Source organism: Cervus canadensis, chromosome 5 (assembly GCF_019320065.1).
Source record: "Cervus canadensis isolate Bull #8, Minnesota chromosome 5, ASM1932006v1, whole genome shotgun sequence".
Classification (NCBI taxonomy): domain Eukaryota; kingdom Metazoa; phylum Chordata; class Mammalia; order Artiodactyla; family Cervidae; genus Cervus; species Cervus canadensis.
In genome coordinates this window covers 8,847,637-8,870,004 of record NC_057390.1, presented here as the reverse complement: position 1 = coordinate 8,870,004, position 22,368 = coordinate 8,847,637, and the positions used below count along the sequence as shown (strand labels likewise).

General features: G+C 42.7%; 1 protein-coding gene across 1 annotated transcript in view; it reads right to left on the bottom strand.

Moving 5' to 3' along the window:
- The window catches only part of MRPS9 (mitochondrial ribosomal protein S9), a 37,795-nt gene extending 25,440 nt beyond the window's left edge, over positions 1–12,355 (bottom strand). Inside the window, exons 1-2 of the mRNA XM_043468056.1 lie at positions 12,162–12,355; positions 6,985–7,164 (exon numbers count right to left, since the gene is read on the bottom strand). Of these exons, the coding sequence (XP_043323991.1) occupies positions 6,985–7,164; positions 12,162–12,296 (315 nt within the window). The 5' untranslated portion in view covers positions 12,297–12,355. The remainder of the gene's footprint in view (positions 1–6,984; positions 7,165–12,161) is intronic.
- Between the last annotated feature and the right edge of the window lie 10,013 nt (positions 12,356–22,368).

The following is a 22,368-nucleotide window of genomic DNA, read 5'->3' as shown; positions in this document are numbered from 1 at the left end:
GACCACGTAAGCCCCTGCAGTCTTGTCCAGCACCCTCCTCACAATCGAAAGGAAAAGCAGACACAAAGAGCACGGGTCTTCATCTCTGCTGCACGACATCAGATGCAAAGCCTCTGGACCCTACACCCTCCCTGAGCTCCGGATGGCCTGGCAGCCCCTGCGGCCCAGCGCTGTACTTTCAGAACCAGTTTCTTCTGAATGGAAAACATGCTGGGGACTTCCCTGGTGGTCCAGGGACTAAACTCCATGCTCCCAATGCAGGGGCCTGGGTTCAATCTCTGGTCAGGGAACTACATCCCACCATACCACAATCAAGGCTCGATGCTGTCAAATACATTATTTTTTTTTTTTTAAAGAAAATGTGCTAGACCAGATCCTGTCCCTAGAATTAGGGCCTATAAATTCTGGGGGCGGGCGGGGCGGGGGGGGCGGCACAAATTCAATTACATTAAGGAGCCCAGGTGTGTCTCTGGGTCAAGTTTTACTCATTCTGCCTTCTGGCAATAAAACCAACACTAAAAAACAAAAACAAAACTCCAGTCAAACACCAGAGTGCTACTTTAGTGAACTTTCTTCTTTTTGAAAAAACCAGGGGCTCCTCTCTCTCCTTTTCTGCAGAAGGTAGAGTTTTTATTTCATAAATGATGTTGAGACAGGTGGTTGCCAATTGGAAAAGATAAAACTGGACCCAAACCTCACACCACACATCTGAGTAAACTCCAGATGAGTCAGAGAGCCAAAGTTGGAAAACGAAGTCAAAGCAGTACCAGAAGACAGCATGGATGAGTTCCGTCAGGGCCTCCCCTGGTAAAGAATCTGCCTGCAATGCAGGAGCCCTGGGTTCGATCTCTGGGTCTGGAAGATCCCCTGAAGGAGGGCATGGCAACCCACTCCAATATTCTTGCCTGGAGAATCCCATAGGCAGAGAAGACTGCCAGGCAACAGTCCACAGTGTCGCAGAGAGTCAGACACGACTTAGCGACTGAACAAAGACAACAGAATCCTTTAGAAATTTATAAGACTACAGCATGGCTTATCTAAATCCAAAACAAAAGAATGTTTAAAAAAAAATTAACCCAAGTAAGTGTCACAGAGTAGAGTAAGGTATTTCTCATTTGTAAACATGCTGCTTACATCTTCATATTTTCATGAGAATACTGGTGACTGCAGTTTCCCCCCCCCATGAAGGCTAAACATGTAACTATGTATTCTCAGGCTTTATGTCAAAGTACAAAAGGACTGCAGATGCCATCCGGGACACAGAAGCCCTGGGTCAGGACTGCAATCCCTATTAATTAGGGATCCCAGCTGGGCAGTGGGTCTGCAGCTGTTAACGTGATCAGTGACTTACCTACATGTCATCTCTACTGATTCGCTTATAAATTACCAGCAAGTGAGACTAATGTACAGGTGCTAATTTATTTAAACTGTTCTCTGCAGCGCTACACAGCTTTATAAACTGCATCTGGCACCTAATGTTGGCTGTCAGTTGTACTTAGACATGCCTGTCCTAACGACTCTGTTCATTAGAAGTGAGCACAAATTATGAAATATTGTGAAAAATGATACATCAAATGGAATGGGCACAGCAAATCAATTAGAGAAACTTCACACAGCAGATTCCCACTTAGGAGAATAAAACACTCAGGTTTCGGAAGGAGGTCTATAATACCAATTAAAAAGTAATTGGTAGACTTCAGCAGTATTATATATCAATTTGCTGGCTTTTTTCCTGAATTTCTCGACTAACGCAGAACTTAACTTTTAATTCCCAAATACACTCATTAGTAAATGCAAGTGCAATTCTGTATCCGTAATATTTAGGATAACTGAAATATCTCCAAACTTAAAATTGATAGGCTGAATCAAAAAGAAAGATGCAAGTACCGGTGGTCCTCACCTTTTTGTGTATTTGCAGCATGACTTTGAGAAAAGGAATTTTGATGATCCACGTGAACCATCAAAAAGGGTTAAAAGTCAGCAACAGCACAGAGGTCTGTCTATTCCAGCAGAGCAATGTGTGACTGTCTATGAATTCCAAGGCCCTGACCACCACTCACCTGACCAGTCTGCAGCCCTGGGTCAAGATCTGAGAAAATATTTCTACCCCACTCCTGTTATACACAACAGGGCTATTTCTCAGTTTCTGTACACAGAGACTCTTCTCTTGGCCAAACTGTAACTGCTTTACATTGAATTACAACCCCACTCAGCTCAGTCTTCATCTGACAGACACTCCCACCCCCCACCCTGCACCGCCCCAACCCAGCACACAGTGTTGTCAGACGAGAACACTCGTCTGATCAACATCTGGCAGTCACCTGGGAAAGATTTATGGCACAGGAGCTGGGGTCCACGCCATTAAGATCTACCTTCAAAATATTTAGCATGCATTAAAGTACTTTCAGCAAGGTGCCACATACAGAGCCCACCACTGCTCGTCACGGGTTTCCCTGGCAGCTCAGTGGTAAAGGACCCGCCTGCCGATGCAGGAGACCTGGGTTTGAGCCCTGGGTCAGGAAGATCCCCTGGAGGAAGAAATGACAACCCACTTCAGTATACTTGCCTGGAGAATCCCATGGACAGAGGAGCTGGCGGGCTACAGTCCATGGAGTTGCAAAGAGTCGGACACGACTGAGCGACTAAGCCCAGCACAGCACGCTGCTCATCAGAGGGACCTGCTTTTCCTGTCACCGGCAGCACCAGTGATTTGGGAATAAAGAATGGTGTGCAGCTCCTTTCTTTTCAATATAACTGAAGAAATTAGACAAAATTCAAACTATTTTGAAATGGAGAATGTCTACACCTAATTTCTTTCCAGGGAATTTGCTATTTTACCAACTAAAAGGGTATTTTTCATATAAATTTAGCATTAAATATTTTGCAAAAACATTTCCAGCAGATATGCAATGCTGGAGCTTTAATAATAAAATTTCTAAATAATGTAATTTTAAATATCAACAGCAACAAGAATTATTTTTATTCATAAATTCTACCGATCATATTTCTTTTTTATTTCACTAATCCACCTCAGCACTCTTTTTTAAAAAGGTTTATTAAATTAAGGGTGTGCCAACATGCAAGATTAGCTAGGTGTAATTTTCATACTTTTATGTTATATATGCTTCTTTCACGGAGGCCAGAGGCCAGACTTCTAGTCCAGCTCAACCTTCTGGAATAAAATTGTAAACCTAGAAGTCAATGAAAAAGGTCTATAAATGAGCTGACATATATCTGTGACTTTACCTAGAAGGAAGGGCATGTGGGTCCTCACACCGAGGCCAGTGGCTCTTGGCTCTAATTCACACACCCACCCACCCGAGCTGAGCCAAAGGCAGGAGGTGAAGGAGCGCCGAGCAGCAGAAGCAGAGGTGGACACGCTGGCACGGAAGAAGGGCAGTGCCAGGCCATTCAGCACAGGGACACCACGTCCTCGGGGACCCCACCGTCTGACAGCCATCCCAGAAAGGAGAGTCCTGCGGCTCTGAGAGGTTCGCTGCGCTCACGGAGTTCTACCAAGTAAGGCAGGGAGACAGCATCTGATTGTACAAAGTGTTATCCAAACCACATCTTTGAAAGCGTGGAACAGCAGACTTTGGGTGAACGCCTTGTATAGTCTTGGTGGCTGCAACAATAAACACCTGCCCTGTGAGGTTTTTATGAAGATGAAACATGGGGATGCATTGTGAACACACACAGGAGGTTTCAGTAAGTGGTGGTATTCTTCGTTACAAATAACAACTAAAAATAAGCTGCTCTCCCTCGGGACTTCCCTGGTGGTCCAGTGGTTAGGAATCCACCTGCCAACCCAAGAGGCACAGCTTCCTTCCCTGGCTGGGGAACTAAGAGGTCGCGTGCCATGGAGCAACGAACCCACACGCGGGGCAAGTGCAGAGTCTGCACCACAACGGAAGACCCTACACGCTGCAACTAAGGCCTGACATGGTCAAAGAAATAAATATTCTTAAAAAATATTTCCCTAACTTTACTGACTATGCCAAAGCCTTTGACTATGTGGATCACAATAAGCTGTGGAAAATTCTGAAAGAGATGGGAATACCAGACCACCTGGCCTGCCTCTTGAGAAACCTGTATGCAGGTCAGGAAGCAACAGTTAGAACTGGACATGGAACAACAGACTGGTTCCAACTAGGAAAAGGAGTACGTCAAGGCCATATATTGTCACCCTGCTTATTTAACTTATATGCAGAGTACATCATGAGAAACACTGGGCTGGAGGAAGCACAAGCTGGAATCAAGATTGCCAGGAGAAATATCAATAACCTCAGATATGCAGATGACACCACCTTAGGGCAGAGAGTGAAGAGGAACTAAAAAGCCTCTTGATGAAAGTGAAAGAGGAGTGTGAAAAAGTTGGCTTAAAGCTCAACATTCAGAAAACTAAGATCATGGCATCCGGTCCCATCACTTCATGGGAAATAGATGGGGTAACAGTGGAAACAGTGTCAGACTTTATTTTTTGGGGCTCCAAAATCACTGCAGGTGGTGACTGCAGCCATGAAATTAAAAGACACTTACTCTTTGGAAGGAAAGTTATGACCAACCTAGATAGCATATTAAAAAGCAGAGACATTACTTTGTCAACAAAGGTCCGTCTAGTCAAGGCTATGGTTTTTCCAGTGGTCATGTATGGATGTGAGAGTTGGACTATAAAGAAAGCTGAGCGCCGAAGAATTGATGCTTTTGAACAGTCGTGTTGGAGAAGACTCTTGAGAGTCCCTTGGACTGCAAGGAGATCCAACCAGTCCATCCTAAAGGATCTCAGTCCTGGGTGTTCACTGGAAGGACTGATGTTGAAGCTGAAACTCCAATACTTTGGCCACCTAATATGAAGAGCTGACTCATTTGAAAAGACCCTGATGCTGGGAAAGATTGAGGGCAAGAGAAGGGGACAACAGAGGATGAGATGGTTGGATGGCCTCACCGACTCAATGGACATGAGTTTGGGTAAACTCCGGGAATTGGTGATGGACAGGGAGGCCTGGCATGCTGTGGTTCATGGGGGTGCAAAGAGTTGGACATGACTGAGTGACTGAACTGAACTGAACTTTGGATATCAAATTATTTATTTTTGTCCTTAGAAATAAGCAAGCATTTTGTCAGTATGGAAATGTTAAAGAAGACCCATCAGCTGTACTGTCTCTTTCAGGTGATACACACAGCCAAACCTCTTACAGAAAGAATAGTTTCAGAAACATAAATGCAAACAGGAATCATAAAACGGTACATTCCCATGCAATTTCAATGCTTCAGTAAGGGTTGGTTGTCATTGTCCTCTTCTGCTTTAGCGTCTACTCTAATGACAAACAGTTTAATACGATGCCACAGGAGTCAACTGACAGGAAGTGTGAGAGCCGGTAAAGCTGGTCACCGGCAGTAAAGTGGAAGGCAGTGGCATTGGGTCACTCGCGTCACAGAGAAGGGCTCACATTTCCACGCGGGCTCCCAGACACGGGCGAGGCGAGAGCACCCCCAGCCCCCAGCACAGAGTGCGGTCGGGATGAAGCGGCTCCAGGACGAACCCACGTTCCCGACGGGACTGCAGAGGCTTCTCCCCAACACGTCGGCTCATGGAGAGTCACGTGCCCAAGGCCACTGGAGCACTGGGGACTGACTCAAGTCACGGTAGATTTTATTTATTACCGCTAATGGCAATGAGGGCAACAACACAACACATCAGTCTCATGCTCCTCAGTTATATTCTGAAGTCGAGAATAGGAGTTGTTATTTCAGACACGGGGAAACCAAGTGACGATGCTGCGCCTTGCTAAACGTGTAAGCTCACAACACTGCAAGGACTCTCCTAATGCCAGCTTCCGTATCTTTCTACAACATCACTTCAACTACAACAAATTTATCTTCTAAAAAAGATTAGTAACAAAGTTCTACATCTATATTCCTCACAAGAAATCCAGCTTCTATATATTTTTTTTAAAAGGTTCTACATATTTTAAAAGAAGCTACTGTATGTTTTTTCATATTAATTCATGATTTCACTACTTTATGGCTAACTCTAAAGAGGATTTTTATTATGTTCAATTAGCACAATGATACAAAATATTATCAACTTACTTTCACTGAACACACACACACACACAGTTTTAAAAGTACAGGAAAGATGTGAACTCTCACATTTACAGCAAGATTTTAAGCACATCTTCTCTGGAAAACAACTCAATATTTTAAGGGGCAGAATTAATAATACTGCTTCTACCTGACTGAATGACAGAATCTTTTAGGTGTCTCTAAATAATATAAGAAGGATACTCTAGATGAAAGACACCAATGTGTATCTTTTTTAAACTTCTTAACAAAAAAAGTTAGCTACTTTAATATGTGAAAAAATTGTTTTACATCTTCAATTATTTTTGCCTAAATGAATTTCATAAATGATTTCAGTGATCATTATTTTAGCAATTGGTTAAGTATTAATAGTATCTTTAAAACACATAAAATCCTAACAAACGGCTAAATGTGAACACAACGGAACCCAGTTTCGTATGTAAGATCACACAGTGAGCCCAGTATTTTAACTAGTGTGCCCAGTCGCGTCCCACTCCTTGTGACCCCAGGCGCTGCAGCCCACCAGGCTCCTCTGTCCAGGGGTTTTCCAGGCAAGAATACTGGAGCGGGTTGCCACTTCCCACTCCAGGGGATCTTCCCGACCCGCGGATCAAACCCACATCTCCTTCGGCTCCTGCGTTGGCAGAAGGGTTCTTTACCCACTGAGCCACCAGGAAAGCCTCTGGTTTAACATCCAAGTCAATTAATGCAATAAATAAATAAATAACCTGTATCCCTTAAAGTATAATAAAAAAATCTCTGATTCTTGTGAGTTTTAACTGACATCTAACACTTTGTTTAAAGGCTTTACTGTTACAAAATCATGTTTCACTGAACAATGTTAGAAAAGCAAAGATCTGCCCTTGTTCCCGTGATTCCCAAAACAAGCACCGCACTTACATCAATATCCTCCTGGGTAAAGGTTTCTGGGTCCTCCCCCATCATGTTGGCCAAGTGTCTCTTCCCAATGTTGAACTCTTCAATCTGCTTTTTAATAAAGTCCACTGTGTAACTTTCACGTCTTAAGGCTGCAACATTTTTCTTTGTTGTTACACCCGGGGAATGTTTGAGCCTTAGTATCTAGCAGAAAATACAAATGGAAAGATAAGATTTCAAATTAAACAATGATCTTATAGGCCACTGTTTCTGAATAAAAGGAGACATTTCAAACAATTGTCTTTTTAGGACGGTACTCAATTGACAGGAGTCTGGAGACGAGATAAAGCTTGCTTTTAAAAGCCTGTGACCAAATTAATAAATAATTAACAAAAGCCTATGCTCACAAAGAAGTTTAACCTACTAGCATTTCAACACATTAAAAATAATAATAAAAATAACTGGATGATATGCTACCTCCATTATCTGCTAGAAATATCCACATTTGATACTGACTGGTCAATGTCAGCTGCGATGGGGCTTGACGTAAAGTGAATGAAGGGTACAACAGTACAGAGCATCCTCAGTCTTGTCTGACTCTTTGCACCCCGTGGACTGTAACCTGCCAGGCTCCTCTGTCCGTTGAGATTCTCCAGGCAAGAAAACTGGAGTGGGTTGCCGTGCCCTCCTCCAGGGGATCTTCCAACCCAAAAAGGAACCTGTGTCTCCTGCACTGACAGGAGGATTATTTACCACTAGCGCCGCCTGGGAAGCCCAAAGAGAGAAACACCACTCCCCTTAAAATAAGCCTGTGTGCATGCAGACAGAAACCAGCGAGCAGAAGACACAGGCCTGGGGCGCTTCTCAGGAACAGAACACCACTGACAACAGAAAGACACTTCTGAGGTCAGGTTACAGGAAGGCTCTCCTCCCCCTCTTCTCTCTCTTGATCAAACCGAGGAAAGCAAGACGTGGTGAGCTGCCCCCCAGAGGTCCACAGGCCAAGAACTGAGGGTGGTCTCTGGCCAACAGCCAGCACAATAGGATCTGAGTCCTGCCCACACCCACACTGAGCATGTGGACAGCGGATTTCCACCCCTGACCCAAGATGACCATGGGCTGCTGCCTTGCAGGAGACCTTGAGCAGAAGGCCCAGTGCAACTGTGCCTGGAATCCTGACTCTCAGAGTCCATGAGGTAAATATCTGTTGTTTTCAGCTGCTATATTTGAGGTCAATTTGCTATACAGCAATAAATAACCACTCAACACCCCAATTACAACAATAAAGCAGAGTACAAGAAAGTTCACTTACCCTGTTTTATAAGGAAAGAGAGGCGGCAACTATGGGTATGCCTATTATCAAGCTTTCTTTAAATAAGAACTTTGTAAACCACATGAGGAAAATGAAAATTTTAATGACCTAGTATTTTCCGTAATTAAAGTGACGAGGGACACACTAAAACATCTCAGAGGATGAGACTGCCAAGGGAACAACTAATGCTACCAAAGGGCTTTCCTTTCCCATTGCTAACAAAATGGAATTTTAAAAAATTCAAAAATTATCTGGGGGAAAACACAACTAATGTACTAGCTGTATAAAGCATCTGCTACAAACACTGGTCAATTTTTAAATCTGCTTTGCAAAGGCTTTTGAGGTATTTGCAAGTAGTATTAAGACTACTGTAAACAGTGGATGCTGTGATAAATATAGAACATTATAACCTCCAGGAGCCCACAAGATGAGAGATGAAAAGAACAGATCCTTAAGACAGAGGCAGCAATGTTTTTCACAATAAAAGCAAAATACACAAGGGCTAAGCCACTGAATATCATCCAGCATTCTTCTCTGGCTGACAGTCCAATCAACAAAGGCTTGCTGGCTCAGTAAAAACTTAGCAAGTGCTCAGTAGAAAATCAAGAGGACATACTGATGTTTGTAGTAACAGTTTTCAAAATAGAGATTGGCCTACTGCTTTTTCCTATTATGAATGTCACAAATATTACAGAAAGCTAAATGAGCATTCCTACATAAAATTATATTGATAGGCGTTAAGAATTCATGGACAACCTTTGTATTACACTGTGACTGTCAAATACTTTTAACAAAGCCAAAACTACTTTCATTTGTGCAGTAAAAGAGACACATGTACCCCAAAGTTCATCACAGCACTGTTTACAATAGCCAGGACACAGAAGCAACCTAGATGTCCATCAGCAGATGAATGGATAAGAAAGTTGTGGTACATATACACAATGGAATATTACTCAGCTATTAAAAAGAACGCACTTGAGTCAGTTCTAATGAGGTGGATGAAACTGGAGCCTGTTTTACAAAGTAAGTCAGAAAGAAAGTAAATCAGAAAGTAAGTCAGAGGCAAGTAAGTAAGTCAGAAAGAAAAATACCAATACAGTATATTAATCCATATATATGGAATTTAGAAAGATGGTAATGACGACCCTATATGCAAGACAGCAAAAAAGACACAGATGTAAGGAACAGACTTTTGGACTCTGTGGGAGAAGGCAAAGGTGGGATGATTTGAGAGAACAGCATTGAAACATGTGTATTACCATATGTGAAGTAGATGACCAGTCCAAGTTCAATGCATGAAATAGGGCACTCAAAGCCAGTGCACTGAGATAACCCAGAGGGATGGCATGGGGAGGGAGAGGGATGGATGGGGGGGCAGAAGGGAGGTTCAGGACGGGCAGATACATGTACATCCGTGGCTGATTCATGTCAGTGTATGGCAAAAACCACCACAATATTGTAAAGTAATTAGCCTTCAATTAAAATAAATAAATTAAAAAAAATCAAGTTATCTTAGCATAGCAAAACACTTTCTAATCCCATCTCGCCATTCTCTCATCAGTTATTATACCAACTGCAGTTGCTAGAACCAATTATTTGTCGTTGCCAGAATCCACTGACTGTGCACATCGCTAGGGCTTGGGCACCTACTGCATCTTCCGGGAACAGGATCCCTCTTTTCTCACGTAACTCCTGACAGACTCTCCCGTTACCTCCCCGAGAGGAGGCTGTCATTCCATCCATTTTCAGCTCATTTGTATCAGGCTCCCTGTGTCTGTGCTCGTCTACATTTACCTCTACAAATCTCACAGGACACTGTGCGTAGATCCTTGATATTCACAGGTTTAAAACCAGAAAAATCTGGCCATTCACGAGTAATATTCCCTCCTCCACTCAAATTTGGGACAGCCGGATATCGGCACTTGTACTGAAGCACTGATGTGAAATGTGGATTCCACAATTCTGGTACACAGGAGAAAACCCACCGCAGAGGCTCCCAACTGAGCACTCAGGAGTCACAGTTTAACATAACTTATTTCTTTTTCCTTGTTGCATCAGAGTCTCTCAATCGTTTCTGACTGTGACTCACAGTAATAGCTACTGCTTATATCACTATCTGGAACACAGATAGTGTTGATAAACAAAAAGTAAAAATACCCTCTATAAGAAGGCTTCCCTTGTGGCTCAGTGGTAAAGAATCTGCCTGCAATGTAGGAGACGAGGGTTCTATCCTTGGGTTGGGAAGAGCCCCTGGAAAAGGAAATGGTAACCCACTCCAGTATTCTTGCCTAGAGAATTCCTTGGACAGAGCTGGTGGGCTACTGTCCATGTGGTTTGCAAAGAGTTGGACATGACTGAGCAACTAACAACAAAGACACATAGTAGGTGTTTAATAATAATAATAATAATAACAATAATTGGAGAGACTTGTACTATACATGTTAGGTAAAGAAACAAAAAGTAGAACAGACTCTATTCTTAAAAAAAAAACATGCATTTCATGTATGTCTGTATGTGATTTAAAAAACATAAAGAAAGACACAGAAGGATACATGCATTAGCAGGTTTGGGAGTTCCAGGGAGGGAAAAAAATACTCTTGGCTGCTTCCCCAACACTGTCAACAATAAAGACATTCTGTAACCTACATCACCTTTCACAGAAAATTGTGTGTATACAAAAGGATATACTCAAAAGAGATGCATGAGAAAAGAAAAACTTCCAGCCTATTTTCCAGTTAAAAAACAATAAATAGAAATGTTTGATGGGTAAATGAATGGATGGATTGGTTGCTGTGAGATAAAATGTAGAAGAAAAAATGAAAAAAGATAGTATTTCTTTTTTCAACACAGGTTTTGATCATAGTACTTGACTTCTTTACAATATCTGGTACTGTTAATCACTTTCCCTCCTTGCAACATTCTCCTGTTTTCTATGGCCCCACACTGCCTGGTTTTTCTCCTGCTTCTTTGGTAGTCTTTCCCAATCTCCTGGGGGCCCTTCTTTCTCTACTGTTTGTCCTTCAGGGTCTGTTCCTTCTCCTTTTTCCTCACTGATTGCACCCTCCCCCAAATGATCTAATCCATTAATTACCACACACAAGGCAACAGAGGACTTGTAAACCAGCTCTCTTCTTGAACTATAGGCTTGCCTCTCTTTGGGTCCACTTGGACACCGCAAATATAACTATGTAATAAATACAATTATTTCCAAAACTAAGCTCGTTTTTTCCCCTCTCAAATTTTGTTCCTTTTACTCAGATCCCATGTCAGTAAATGGCATTATCATCCAATCAGTTCTGAATCTAGAATCCTGGCTTCCCACTGGCCCCGGGATTAAATGTAACTTACAAGTTATGGTCTCCATCAATCAGAGACAGACTACCGAGAAAATTAACAGAATGGACACTGCTCAGACACAAGACACTTTAGAAATGTTTCTCTCTCCTCTCCACTATATGACCTCCTGCATTAAGTCTTCGGGCCACTGCAGGAGTCCAGTTCTCATCCACCAACACCCTGTTGATCGGGGTCTCGGGGGGCAGGGCTGAACCCATAATCCACCCAGGCGACAAGTCAAGGGAGGGGTCGCTCTGTCTCAGATAAGTTCCCCCTCACTGCACCCTGCGAAAACCAGCAACAACCTAAAAGGTTGGCCGTTGCAAGGCAATTCCACCCTCTGTTTACCCGAGACCTCTGTTGAGCACCTAAGATCCCACAGGCCCCGTCTCCCAATGCTGGGGGCCCGGGTTCGATCTCCGGCCAGGGAACTAGACCTCATATGCCGCAACTAAAGAGATCTCGCACCCAGCAACTAAAGATCCTCAGAGCAACTGAAGACTCCACACGGCGTGCTACAGGGACCAGCCCTGCCACCTTTCCCAAGCCTTACCTGGCATCTGGTACCCGTCTGCAGCCCAGAAGCCGCGGCTTTCCAGAGGCCTTGTTCCCGGGCGAAGCTAACCCTACCCGCAAGGAAGAGCCGGTAGGAAGCTGCTGCGCCGCAGGACATACAGGGAGCTGCCATGTTGGCGGCAGGAGGCGCCGGCCGGAGGGCGATGGGGCAGGGCCTGCAAACTGCGCCGGCGCAGATGGGCGCCGGGTCCGCGAGGCTGCCGGGAAGAGGCGCGGAGAAGGGGGCGTGTCCCGCGACCGTGGTTGGCTCGTCGCTGATTGGACGCGGGAACACGCGGGGCGTGTCCACCCCCGCCTCTGATCCGGGTCTCTAGTCTACTTGGCATCCTGGTATTTCTGCGCATCCTGAAGTCGGTGGCTCACCGAGTCTCCTTGCAGTGACTTCCAAGAGCCTTCTCGCCAACCCTTCTGTGTCACGCTCAGCCGGCCCTTGCGCCAGCTCCCCTTGCGCAGCCCTGACTTCACGCCCATTATCACGCAGCTCTTCTCCGAGCCTCTGCTCCCAGCCGACCGCGTCGGAGCACGGGTTTTCCTCCTTCCACCTTGCCACCTGGATCCGGGCCCAGGGTCTCCCTCCTTCTCCGGGAAACTGGTCGTTTCCTCCTAAGTGTATGGTGCACAGGCTAACCCTTACACCGGCGGGAACAGACCCTTGTCTTTGCTCATCACTCCCCTATTGTTGGGTTTCCCTGGTGGCTCAGCTCGTAAAGAATCTGCCCGCAATGCGGGAGACCTGGGTTCGATCCCTGGGTTGGGAAGATCACCTGGAGAAGGGAAAGGCTACCCACTCCAGTATTCTGGCCTGGAGAATTCCATGGACTGTACAATCCATGGGGTCACAAAGAGTCAGACTCGACTGGGCGACTTTCACTCTCGCTTTCCCCTACTGTTGGGCTTCCCTGGTGGCTTACAATGCCCGGGACAGGGCTTTGATCCCTGATCTGGAAAGATCCCCTGGAGAAGGAAACGGCAGCCCACTCCAGTATTCTTGCCTGGGAAACCCCACGGGCAGAGCAGCCTGGCGGGCTACTATCCACGGGTCCCAAAGAGTGGGACCGGACTGAGTGACTGAACAACGACAATAACCCTTACTATTAGCAATACTAAGCCTCCCTGGAAACCCAATCAGAACTAAATATTAATAATTAGGTATGAATCCTGATGACTGTGCCTTACCTTCTGAGGCTTGTGTGCTCCTGATGGTAACTCCCAACATGCTTTCTACAAAATACTTATTAAAGGAAGCAGTAAACAGCTCTGAAAATGTTTCCAAACACTTAGATTTGAAAGATCAGTAAAAGTAATACACAAACACACATACATGGAAAATCTGAGGTAAAGTTGTCAAGCAGATAAACATCATATACTATTGCTTATTTTGTAAAACAGAACATTTTAATAGTAAGAAGGTAGAAATGACATAATTGTGGAATGAAATGTGGTCCTTTAATTGGAATCCATTTAGTTGTATGGTAAGTTCACTCTTCTTTTCTTTTTGTTGTTACTTTTTAGGCCAGAAGTTGGCAGAGGCCCATGAACTAGTATTTGGGAACCAAGATTTAGCTTGTGAAAATTTCACCAAGTATAAAACAATCAAATAAGTATGTTAAAGTTGAATTTATATAATTTTTTTAAAATGACATGTCAGAGCACATAAAAACTACAGAAGTACTCAAATCAAGGTTAGAAATTGTGGAGGGTTTTTTCCCTCTAAAATTTATGTTATGATATTTCACTTAGATTTACTAGCTTACAGTACAGTAACTGTAATACATATCCCACTTCTAGGGCCAACCCTTAGACTGCTGCATTCAATTTCCTGTGTAGCCTTTGAGTTTGGGAAGAAATACACCATTGTAAGTTGACACTGGGTGCATAATCTGGAGACAGAAGGAAAGAGTGGAATCAGGAATGTACTGATAAACATTTAAAATATGAAAAAAAATCTTATGATTTTACCAAACAGCTGAAGTTTAGATTTGTTTGATCTTTTCTCATTTACTGAGCACCCGTTATGTTGTAGACATCAGGTATTCTTGGTCCCATATCAGGATCATAAAATCCCAACTATCCAACATGGTGGAATCATGTAAATGTGAAAGTTTGGCTCTAAAACCAGCTTCTAATGTAAATATCAGGAGAGTCAGACATTGCACTAACGAAACAAGTGCTGCCAGATATGAACGGCAGAAACTGTTAGGTGCTGCTGGTGAGGGTGTAAATTGGTACCGTTTTCCTGAAATCAACGAGCCAGTGGTCTATGTTAAGATGAACACACCACACAACTTTACTGCTTACATTTCTAGACATATACCCTGCAGAAATTCTTGCACAAATATATCAGGATACATGCATGCAAATATGTATAGAATCATTTTCTGTTGTAACAGCACAACCCCCCCCACACACACCTTTAAAGGATTCCTAGAAATCTCTGGAACTGCAGAGGTTTTTTGATCAATATGGAAAACTTTTAGGGGCTTCCCAGGTGACACTAGTGGTAAAGAATCCACCTGCCAATACAGAGGACGCTGGTTTGATCCCTGAGTTGGGAAGGTCCCCTGGAGGAGGAAATGGCAGTCCACTCCAATATTCTTGCTGGGAAATGCCATGGACAGAGGAGCCTGGGGGGCTACAGTCCATGGGGTCACAGGGAATTGGATACGACTGCACATGCACATAGTTTAGTTAGACCAGTGGCCTCCCTTTTTGATAATATATTTACAAACATTTTTGAGGATCTTCCCTAGGTTTAAGAAATTTGTATTCTCTATTTAGATACTGTACAACCCTTTTACTTAATAATCACCAGCTGAGTATCTTAGGCCAAGCTAAGTACCTCAAAATTCCACATTCCATGGTCAACTAAGGTCTACTATCAACTGTTCCTTTGTGAGAACCATCTAGTGATGAGGGTGGTTACCTTGCCCCTTGAGAAACAGAGCGGCCTCTCAGTCTCTTCTCTTTAAAGGGATGGGACAGTCAGGCACAGACAAAGCGTTGTAAAAATAACAGGCCATTGATGTTGCACAAAAGGGGTTCCAGAAAAGTGTGCCCCGATTTCATCCCTGACATCCCCATTACATATTCCTTATGGTTCCTAAGATTTCCAGTCCTTTGGGTTAAGACTGAAAGGTTGCACCAGTGTCTGTCGGAAACTCTATCTCGTGGCCTGCCACATCACTGCCGGCCCAAGGCTTGACATTAGTTATGTAGATGGTATCTCTAGGCAGAATCACTTTTGGCCTTGGGTCCCTTCAGTCTTCTGATCGCAAAAGTGTCAGTGACTGAGGGGGCCCCCGATATTCTCTGGCGTCTGGGGCATTCCCTCCACCAATCCCTGGCTCTTTGCCAAGGGTGCATCAGTTGCAGCCCTCCCCCGAGTGCCCCTGTTGTCCACACGGGGTGCAGTGGTCCTGTCTGGGTACCCCTGGGCCTAGTGGTCTGCCAGGGCCAGATTGGCCCCCAAAGACCGACCTCCTCATTGGTGGTCCCTGAACGAACACACCCACTGCGATCATTTGGGCCTTTTGCACAGTTCTCTGGGTGCATTCAGCCTTTTTGGCCATATCCCTATTACTGAAAACTGAATAAAACAATTGGAACAAATCATTCATCAGAGTCTGAGGACCAGCACCATTTCCTGAACTTTGTGCCTGATGTCTGGGGCAGATTGGGCAGTGAAATGCATGGCCAAAGTGCCTGAGCCAGGGGATGGGGTGGGGGCGGGAGTGGGGTGGGTGAGAGGGATCCCTGCTTGTTTGGCACCCATGGCCTTCTAGGGTGGGTCAGTTAAAACATCTTCTGTGTCCTTTCTAGAGTTTTCTGTCCAAGCTACATAGGCCTTAAATTCTTTTTGGGTTCCACTGCCTAGACACAAGGACATGAAAATTTAGATATAGGGTGCTTCCATCCTAATTCATATATGATCAAACCTGATTACATATCCTACTAAGGTGTTTTATTTGCTTATTTTTCCTTTTTAATTTCTGTTGCCTGAATCTTTTGCAATCCCAGAGGATATGGTCCAGGGGGTATCAGCCAGGATTGATGCAGCCTGACCCGTTTCAGATCTAAGCCTAAGATAATGTTTCTAACTCCCATGCTAGCCAAAATTCCATTGAAGTGAAAATCCATGGCACAGTCTGGTTGAGATTTGCACTTCTGATTTCACATGCTATCCCTTCCAAAGTGGTCTCCCAACCAGGTGTCAGTGCCCAGAAAATTGCTGCAAGGGAATGATACAGAAGGTGTCCCCAGTGGTGTCCGCAGTGAGTGGGAGCTGGTCTTGCGACAAGTTGGGAATAAAGGCTCAACACTTGTAAGGGGCAGAGGGAGGGAAGCGATTCTCTTTTGTTTAATTTTTAATTGGGTGAAAATTGCTTTATAATGTTGTGTTGGTTTCTGCTATACATCAACAATGATCAGCCATATGTGTACATACATCTCCTCCCTCTTGAACCCCCATCCTACCTCCTAACCTATCCCACCCCTCTGGGTTGTCACAGAGCACCAGGCTGAGCTCCCGGTGTTATTCAGCCACTTGCCATTAGCTATCTATTTTATACACGGTAACATATATATTTAAATGCTACTCTCTCAATTCGCCCCACCCTTTCTTTCCCACTCTGTGTCCACAGGTCCATTCTCTCTGTCTACATCTCTATTCCTGCCCTGCAGATAGGCTCATCAGTACCATTCCCTTGATTCCACATACATGCATGGACATATGATATTTGTTTTTCTCTTTCTGACTTACTTCAGTCTGTATAACAGGCTCTAGATTCATCCACCTTGCTAGAACTGACTCAAAACTGTTCCTTTCTATGGCTGAGTAATATTGGAGAGGAGTAATTCTAATGAAAAAGTTGTGGGTTCAAGTCTTACTCATTTATCTATTTCAAGGTATGCATCAGAATTTCAATCCTTTTTAAAGCTATATAATATTCCATTGTATGTACAGACCACATTTTGTTTATCCATCCAAGTGTCCAGGGACACTTCAGTTGTTTTCACCTTTGAGCTTGTAAATAAAGGTGCTACAAACATGGATTACAGTGTCTGTTCAAGTCACTGCTTTCAGTTCTTTGGGGTATATGCCTAGAAGTGGCATTGCAGGATTCTTGTTTTTAACTCGGCCAGATTTTTAACTTAATCAATGCAAGTGGGTGCCCATAAAAGATAACTTGAAAATTTAAATCTACAACTTAAAAAGGCTCTAGTTATATTGACCACTCCCAGCTAAACAGATAGTATACATGGGGTGTGAAAATGAGTAATGTACATCTCACTGGAGTTTAAAAATATTTATGAGGTAATTTTAGTACATAATTTCTATAGATCAAGCTTCTATTACAGTTTAAAAACTGAATCTGTCTCAGCCCACAAGTAAATGTATTCTCCCAAGATGCATATATTTTACCATATTGATTGAATTTTAATAAATAAGAAATAGAATAAATATCTCCTTTGGTTTTTTTACCCCACTGTGTTCAGTGTGAACCCCATCCATCCGCATATGCTCTTTACCTACAAGCTGTCAGTTACGTCTGCTATCAAATAGACAGCACTTAGGGAGCTGTCAGTCAACGCTGTTATGATGCTTCAAGAATCATTCCTTCAGGCTTCATTATCAAAAATAAAACAAATTTACATGAAACATAAAGGTGGATTGATCGCACGATTTGCTGTGCATGGAAAATGACTTCAAACACACACAAGTTCAAAGGGGCCATGTGCTTGGTCTCCTTGACCGTGACTGTAATTTGTTTGTATAAAGTCATTTTTTAAAGTGCATTGAGACAGTGAAAATGGTTATCCTGATAGAGTGGTGGGACTATAAGTGGTTCCCTTACCTGAAATAGTAGTGTGTAAAAAATGTTCTATGTCATTGTGGGTGTCTCTTTATCCATGCCTGTGGCCTGGATTTGGGCTCCATCCAGTTCTCCCCTTTGATGGATGCTGAGTGAACGTAAAAAAGACCTAGAAAAGAGGAACTAAATGAACACGGTTGTAGCCTGGATATAGTCAAGAGCCTGGGGCTTGTAGAATGAAACAGAATTGGAATCAATAAAATCACTAAGGGCATGGCAAAAATAAACAATAATCAAATTTCAGAAAACCAGAACTAAAGTGTACTTCTTGAGGCATCAAAGAGACGATTTTAGGACCAAGAGAGGAAGTACCACTTTACCCAGCAGGGAGGCAACTTAAAAAGCGCATTGCTCCTAAGAGGTTGATACAACCTGAAAATGTAAATAAGTAGAAGACTGTGATCAGACCTGAAAAATGAAAGTGTTCTCATTCAAAAAATGTACTGAAGGGTAATTGTCAGTTTTTACTGGTAAAGGAGAAAGCAAATCTCTAGGGTCTCTATCAGGGAAAGTGCATGGATTTAGATGGACCACAGGGTATGATTCTAAGCCATATAGAAGAGAATTGTATAAATGGTACTTGCATGTACTTATGGGCTTCCCTACTGGTTCAGATGGTAAAGAATCTACTTGCAATGCTGGAGACCCGGGTTTGATTCCTGGGTCTGGAAGATCCCCTGGAGGAGAAAATGGCAAACCACTCCAGTGTTCTTGCCTGGAGAATCTCCATGGACAGAGGAGCCTGGCGGGCTACAATTCATGGGGTTGCAAAGAGTCATACATGACTTCGTGACCAAAAAACAACAGTACAAACATGAATCCCCAAATTATTCAGATTTTACCTACTCAAAGATAGCTAGGAATGTTCAAGTTCTAGGACTCGAAGAATTATTCCAGAAAGGTCAAACTTTCAGGGAAGTGGATACTTAGTGATTTGAAGACATTGGATAAACTCTGCTGACTCCACCCAGCTGGAAAGTGGAGTTTGGTACATCAGGAATTAAAGTAAAAAATGACTCTACACAGAGACTACTTTATCACCCACTATTTATTGATGTATACTTTGCAAGCCTCTGTGATAGAAACTATCTGGGTCTTAAGATGATACCTGTCTTTCGGAGCTTATCAACTTATAGGAAAAAAAGATATTTACACAAATCTAATCATTCTAGAGAGACTGTGATGTAGTTGTGAAAGAATCGCAAAGTAAAGTGGGAGTTTGCAAAGGAAAACATTACTCCCTGCCAAATGGATCAAGATGGTTTTATTTCCTAAATGTTTTAAAGAGCTGCAAATCAAAATAAGGAAACCATTGAACTCATTTCTTCACCATTATGCAGAACCACTTCTAAACTCTCTCTGAAAGCAATTAACCAACCCCATTTTACAAACCCTATAAAGTGGAATTTTCTATCTCAATTTATCAGATCAGGCGATTAAAAATTATTCTGCAATATCCTTAAACGACTCTCAAGAATTTGCACACCACCTTTCCTATTTCCAGTGAAGAAACATTCCTGGCCCATTTTCCAAGTGTTTTCCAAAATCAAGTATCCTACCTGAAAACTGAAATTGTGTCCAATTTCACTGAGCAGATCACAGCCTGGCATGTGATTAAACCATCACATCTCTTTATGAATAAAGTTCACTGTGATTAGATTGTAAACACCTGCATGTTGTTATTTTAACTTTAGACTCAAAAGAACATTTTATCCTGGGAAAATGCAGCTTCCTGAAATAAGCATGTCAATTTTCAAATGAAGCTATTAGAGTTAGATTCTTAATAACCTTGAAGCTTAGAAACATCTATGCTTACACAGTAAATCCATGATTTCCTATCATTTTATTTATGTGTCCAGCACTCTTTAGACATAGGTTGCCGACCTCAGGGTACACACTTGTCAAATATTCATATTCTTTGTGACTTCATATCTAATTAGAGCAATGAGTTTCTTTATGTAGTCAGAACTCGAGTTCAATTTCAGAATTCAACCATTCATGCAATTTATAACAGGGGAGATAAAATTGACAATACGAGCCTTTGTGACTTCCAGATTTTGTTATATGTTTCATCTATTGTTGGAAAGAGAAAGTGAAAGGAAAGAAATGGGATTTTGGCTTTCATCTTTTGTTTTTTGAGTCAGTATTATAGAATTACATCTTCCTAGCAGCAGGGAGGGACTCCCAAGAAACCACATATGGAAACACTGGATTATTAACATTGCCTCAATCTGTGCTCAGTTGTGGCTGGGGTGTATTACCTGGTAGTAAGTAACTGACAAAATAATGGAACAGGATAGTGAGTCAAGCACCATCTCCCTGGAACTACACAGAGGATGCTAAGGTGTGCACCAGCCAAGTGGATGCCTCATGTTCTGCCTGTCTAGGACCAGTGAAAGTGAAAGTGAAAGTCACTCAGTCGTGTCTGATTTTTGTGACCCCATGGTCTGTACATGTACAGTCCGTGGAATTCTCCAGGCCAGAATACTGGAGTGGGTAGCCTTTCCCTTCTCCAGGGAATCTTCCCAACCCAGGAATTGAACCTGAGTCTCCCACATTGCAGGTGGACTCTTTACCGTCTGAGCCCCTAGATCACAAGGGAAGCCCCTAGGATCACTACATCTAACTATAAATCCAAGTGTCACACAGAGGCCTCTGATTAGCCAGAAACTAAATCATATCTGGAGTTCTAGCTGCAAGGGGCTCTTTGACTTTCTAGCTTTCGCTGTGCGGGAGGGATGACATTTTTTAGTCATCTTGCTTGCTGCTCTATTCCCAACAGTTTTCCAAACAGTACCCAGAACTTGGAACATAAACGTCTGTTGAAGGAAGGAAATTGGAAGCTAATTCATGGTTTTTGCCACATCCACTCAACAGGGATAGGGTTTCCCAGGTGGCTCATTGGTAAAGAATCTGCCTGCCGATGCAGGAGACATGGGTTCAGTCCCTGGGTTGGGAAGATCCCTTGGAGTAGGAAATGGCAACCTACTCCTGTATTCTTGCCTCAAGAATCCCATGGGCAGAGGAGCATGGTGGGCTACAGTCCATGGGGTCGCAAAGAGTCCTACACAACTGATCATATAGGTATACTCAGTGGGGATATATTGCAAAGGAGGTTTAGCGTGTACAGGTGCTTAGATGAGATGAATTGGGGTCTTTGTCAAATCTCTAGAGGACAGAGTCCATGTCTATTTTGTTCATACTGTGTCCCCAACTCAACTGTGCCAGGTACAGTAGGAGATTATCAATAGACTCTTGCTGGTTGAATGAATGATAAGTAAAACATAAGTTGTCATTTTCTTCTATCTCTACCATTCTATAGTGGTCAAGATTTATATATTGATTTTTCTCCTATTTTTGTTTGCTATCGTATAGATGTTATAGTGGACACTTTTATCATTTGGTTTCCTTTTCCTAAGTTGAGGATGTGTACAAACAGGATTTGTGAGTATGTCTGTGTGCACCTGCTCTTCATGCTGACAGCTGAATTTATTTTTTTAGATTATACTTTATTTATACTTTTATCGATTATACTCCAGTATATATAACATTATAAAATGATGACTGTATTCTTTGTTTTGTGTAATACATCCTTGTGGTTTATTTTATTTTTTGTTGGAGTGCCATTGCTTTACAATGTTGTGTTAGCTGCATTTATTTTGCTGCTTAGTTAACTCAGAGTAAGTCTGGCCATTACAATAACAGTGCTGTTGTCTGCTGGGTCCGTTTCTATTTTTACCGCACAGAAAAATATCCTTGAAGGTATTTATCCTCCTAGAAGCTGTCTTCCTTCTAACCTTAGAAAACGGCACCTTGGCTCTTGAAGCGAGGCTAATGCCATAGGATTAATCAGAAAATGACGATCATCATGTCAGTGCTCCAAAAGCATGTCCTTGCTGTGGCTTTATTTCTGTGAGTGGGAGTGAAGGATACCCTCCCTTTTTCTACACTCATAAGTTTTTTTTATCCTTTATTTTTAAAACTCTGGTTTTTCTTTTCCTAAAGAAAAGTCATTGGTGTTTCATATCCTGTTCCAATACCTGTAGGAACCTCTGTTTCATTTTATGTGAAGACCCAGTTTCTGCATATTTCTATCAGTGAATTATTGTGATGATTATTTAATCGAATTACCCCAAATTCAGCACCTTTAGGAATTAATTAAAGGGAATTTATTGCACATTATACAAAATTCTGTGTTTTATTTCACAAATTTCCACTTCATAAGACTGCTTCTTTCCAAAATTAGATTTACAACCATATCTACAGCAGAAAGTATACCTTATATTTATTCAATAATATATTTTTAAAGCG